Source organism: Benincasa hispida, chromosome 12 (assembly GCF_009727055.1).
Source record: "Benincasa hispida cultivar B227 chromosome 12, ASM972705v1, whole genome shotgun sequence".
Lineage (NCBI taxonomy): Eukaryota > Viridiplantae > Streptophyta > Magnoliopsida > Cucurbitales > Cucurbitaceae > Benincasa > Benincasa hispida.
Window position 1 is genome coordinate 44340139 of NC_052360.1, and position 3955 is coordinate 44344093.

The window sequence follows — 3955 nt, forward strand, 5'->3', positions numbered from 1 at the left end:
AAGGTGCACAAAGAAAAAAAACCCGAAAAGATGAAGAGGGCAAAAAAGATAAGGGATCGTTTGACCTATTAAATTCGTAGGTTAGTATAAACAACTCAACTTCAATAATAAATATCATTGAAGTTTACACATTTGTCAAGTAATTCTATCTTCCCATTTTTTATGTTTCACGTTCATCGAGAAATTCTATCTTCTCCTCTATTTCTATGTTTTACATTTTTATCAAATAACTTTTTCTTTCCCTCTTAATCTACTTTTTATAATTATCGAGAAACTCTATTTTCCAATTCTACACTTTAAATACAAATTTTCTAATTCCAACATATTAACTCTAAATTTATTAACTCCACCTAAAATGGTTAAAGCGTCCCTCATGATTTAATGACGTAAGCATTTGGGCAAAAATTCTCAAAATTAAAAAAAGAAATTTGGCTTCTATACTGTTATCTCATATGGCGTTGGGTTGGGACCTTAACGACACTGCCCTCTTCATCTCTATATGCGGCACTTCCAGTCTCCGATGGGTATGTTGCCATCTCTAGTTTGTTAACCACTGCTCTTCCTATGTTCTACTGGCACAATCTGTCTATCATTCATTGTTCTTTCTGTAGTTTTTTGGTGTAATTTCACGATTTTGCCATAGGAAATAGTTCATACATATAACAAATCTTATCTTGAAAAAATTTGTGCAAGAAATTTGATATGGAAGTGTTGTTGGGCACATTTCCTCCCCTTAGTTTCTTAAATTCCTCCGCTTTCTCTCACAAAACACCTCCGACTATCAAATTAGCATCTGGGGTTTTAGCGCGAAAACTTAATGTTAGCCATGTTCGGGGAAGTTGTATAAATTCTGATGGCCCTATTGTCAACAGCCCAAACAGTATCGATTTTGACCGCGAAAATGGGGATTTTAGATATAATGGCGATAATATGGACTGGGAAGTGGAATTGCTTGAAGAGCTCGACCCTTTGGGATTTCAACCACCGAAGAAGAAGAAAAAACAGATGAAATCGAAGCTTCTTGATGATGCTGAGGGGATGGACTGGTGCTTGAGAGCTAGGAAGGTCGCTCTTAGATCTATCGAGGCAAGAGGCTTCGCTTCGACTGAGGAAGATCTGTTTTCTGTGAAGAAGAAGAAGAAGCACAAGAAGAAGAAGAAGAAGATTTTGGAAAGTAAGGATAATGGGGTTAATAAGAAAAGTGATGTCATTGAGGAAGACCTGGAGTTTGATTCAGATGAGGATTTGGAACTGGATATGGATTTGGATTTGTTGGATAGTTTAGCTATTAAGGACAGTAATGATTTGAGTAAGAGTGTGAGGATGATGGGTGGTGGGATGTTTGAACAAAGGAAGGAGAAGACCATGGAGGAATTTATTCATAGATTGTCCCAATTCTCGGGGCCTTCGGATCGTAAAAAGGAAGTCAATTTGAACAGAGCAATTATAGAAGCACAGACTGCAGATGAAGCTTTAGAGGTTATTTCTGATATGATCCTTGCTGTTGGGAAAGGATTGAGTCCTTCCCCTTTGTCTCCTTTGAACATTGCCACAGCACTCCATAGGATTGCTAAGAATATGGACAAAGTTTTGATGATGAAATCACATAGATTAGCTTTTGCTCGTCGAAGAGAAATGTCTATGCTGATCGGTATTGCTATGACGGCATTGCCAGAATGCTCCGCACAAGGCATCTCTAACATTGCTTGGGCATTGTCCAAGATTGGAGGTGATCAACTTTATTTGTCAGAGATGGATAGAGTTGCAGAAGTTACCTTGACCAAGATAGAGGAGTTGAATTCTCAGAATGTTGCTAACATGGCTGGAGCATTTGCTTCAATGCAGCATTCTGCTTCTGACCTCTTCTCAGAATTGGCAAAAAGAGCATCAGATATAGTCCATACCTTTCAAGAACAGGAACTAGCTCAGGTATTGTGGGCTTTTGCCTCTTTAAATGAGCCTCCTGACCTTTTGCTGGAATCCTTAGACAATGTTTACAAGGATGCTAGTCAAATTACATGCTATCTTAGTGAACAAACATTAAGTAGTAATCAAGAAAGTACTGTTGGTGTCAGTAGTGAGCTTGAATCAGATGGAGCATTAGAATGTCCAGTGCTCAAATTTAATCGGAATCAACTAGGAAATATAGCTTGGTCTTATGCTGTCTTCGGGCAAGTGGACCGTAGTTTCTTTTCCCACATTTGGAGAACCATAAGCTACTTTGAGAAGGAAAGTATTTCAGAGCAGCATAGGAATGATATCATGTTTGCTTCTCAACTGTGTCTTGTGCATTACTGCTTGAAGCGGGAATATTCGCATCTTCGGTTATCTTTAAGCGTTGATCTTGAAGAGAAAACCATTCTTGCTGGGAAAACTAAGAGGTTCAATCAGAAAACAACTTCATCATTTCAGAAAGAAGTAGCCCGTCTTCTTGTCAGCACAGGTCATGAGTGGATCAGGGAATATGTATTTGACGCTTACACTTTAGACGCAGTTATAGTAGATAAGAAGGTTGCTTTGGAGATTGATGGTCCAACTCATTTCTCAAGAAACACAGGTTAAATTTCAGTTAATCTTTAGCATTCAAAAGTCTTGTAAATGTGTTTAGTGCGCCCTTTAGAAATCAAACCAATAAAAGTAAGTGCTTCTACTGTTTAACAGGGATACCTTTGGGACACACCGTGCTGAAACGTCGTTACATAACTGCTGCAGGCTGGAAGGTGGTATCATTGTCTCACCAGGAGGTAACTGCCTCGTCTTGTGGTCTTTTCTTAAATGAAAAACATGTTTCTGTTTAGTCCTTACTTGTTTTCTTTTCCAATAAAAGGACCTAAAGCTCTCTCTAATCTAATCTACATCCATGGTGTTTTCTCCTGTAGTGGGAGGAACTTCAAGGGGAGGTTGAACAACTAAACTATCTACGAGAAATCCTCAAATATCACATAGATTAAAGGTAGTATGAATTATGAATAGCCCTTAGCGACGGGAAAGGTATGTTGCTGTATCACCAGTTTTCATTTGTTTGGAAAAACCGCATGCAATCGACCACCCCGTAATAATCGCTGAGGTGCTTTGGATAAGTTTGTGATGTTCTTGTTGGGGATGGATGTGATTTGATTGTGAGGACATTACAAATTTGTGTATATTTAGCATCTATAAAAAGGTTCACTTGTATCAAATAAGAAGTTTCGATTTTGATTTTCTTTAAAGATTTATGTATATACTCAAATGTTTTAACTGTTAGCTTTTAGCTTTGCCAACCCATCTTGGTGAATTTCCCATTACACATTCTGTCATGGTTATTTTCTCTATCTTAGTTTTTTTCTAATTGAATAGGTGATCATCAATGATTGTGATGAGAATATGAGAATTGGTGGGAATAGGCATTGTCATTACAACGGTGTTGCAGAATTATGGTCTAGTGTAGTTTTTGATTAATATTTCATAATCTAAATGTTATAATTCAATGCATTTAAAATTCTATTTATATAAATTTGTGCCCTCTTATATAAAATTATGAACCTTCCACCAGGTGAATATTCAACTCATTGGCCAAGACGATACCTTTTTGAATGATCATTAATTCTCTTAGTTCTACAAGCCCCACGAGATTCACACAATGTTTAAAAGCTACAAAATTAACACCATTTGAATCCTTTTTCTTCTAATTCAAATAGGAAAGTCAATTTAAAGTCCAGATAGGTTTCCTATAGTGTTCAAGGAATCTAAGTAGATTAGAATTAAGATTATTCCTCCCCTCTATAAATATAATCATTCACTCATTTTAAAAGGAGACCAATTAGAGAGCAAAGTCTTTTAAGGGTTGTTTGGTTTAAAGTTTATAGATGCGTGGGAATAGAGGATCCTTGGGAATAAAATATCTGAAAATAGGATGTTTGAGAATCAAATATGACTGCATTTGATTGTGCATGAGAAATGCTATCAGAATTTTATG

The 3955-nt window shown here is 36.8% G+C and overlaps 1 protein-coding gene across 1 annotated transcript; it reads left to right on the top strand.

Moving 5' to 3' along the window:
* The first annotated feature begins 440 nt into the window (after window positions 1-440).
* On the top strand, window positions 441-3284 carry LOC120067356 (RAP domain-containing protein, chloroplastic). Its single transcript, XM_039018929.1, has 3 exons — window positions 441-2557; window positions 2662-2744; window positions 2880-3284. The coding sequence occupies exons 1-3, from the start codon at window positions 703-705 to the stop codon at window positions 2949-2951; spliced, it is 2010 nt and encodes a 669-aa protein (XP_038874857.1). The 5' UTR covers window positions 441-702; the 3' UTR covers window positions 2952-3284.
* Window positions 3285-3955: the final 671 nt, after the last annotated feature.

Coding starts and splice junctions, on each gene's coding strand:
- LOC120067356 (XM_039018929.1), top strand. CDS start 703: ATGGAAGTGTTGTTGGGCACATTTCCTCCCCTTAGTTTCTTAAATTCC. Junction 2,558..2,661: donor TCATTTCTCAAGAAACACAG/GTTAAATTTCAG, acceptor ACTGTTTAACAG/GGATACCTTTGGGACACACC. Junction 2,745..2,879: donor TATCATTGTCTCACCAGGAG/GTAACTGCCTCG, acceptor TTTCTCCTGTAG/TGGGAGGAACTTCAAGGGGA.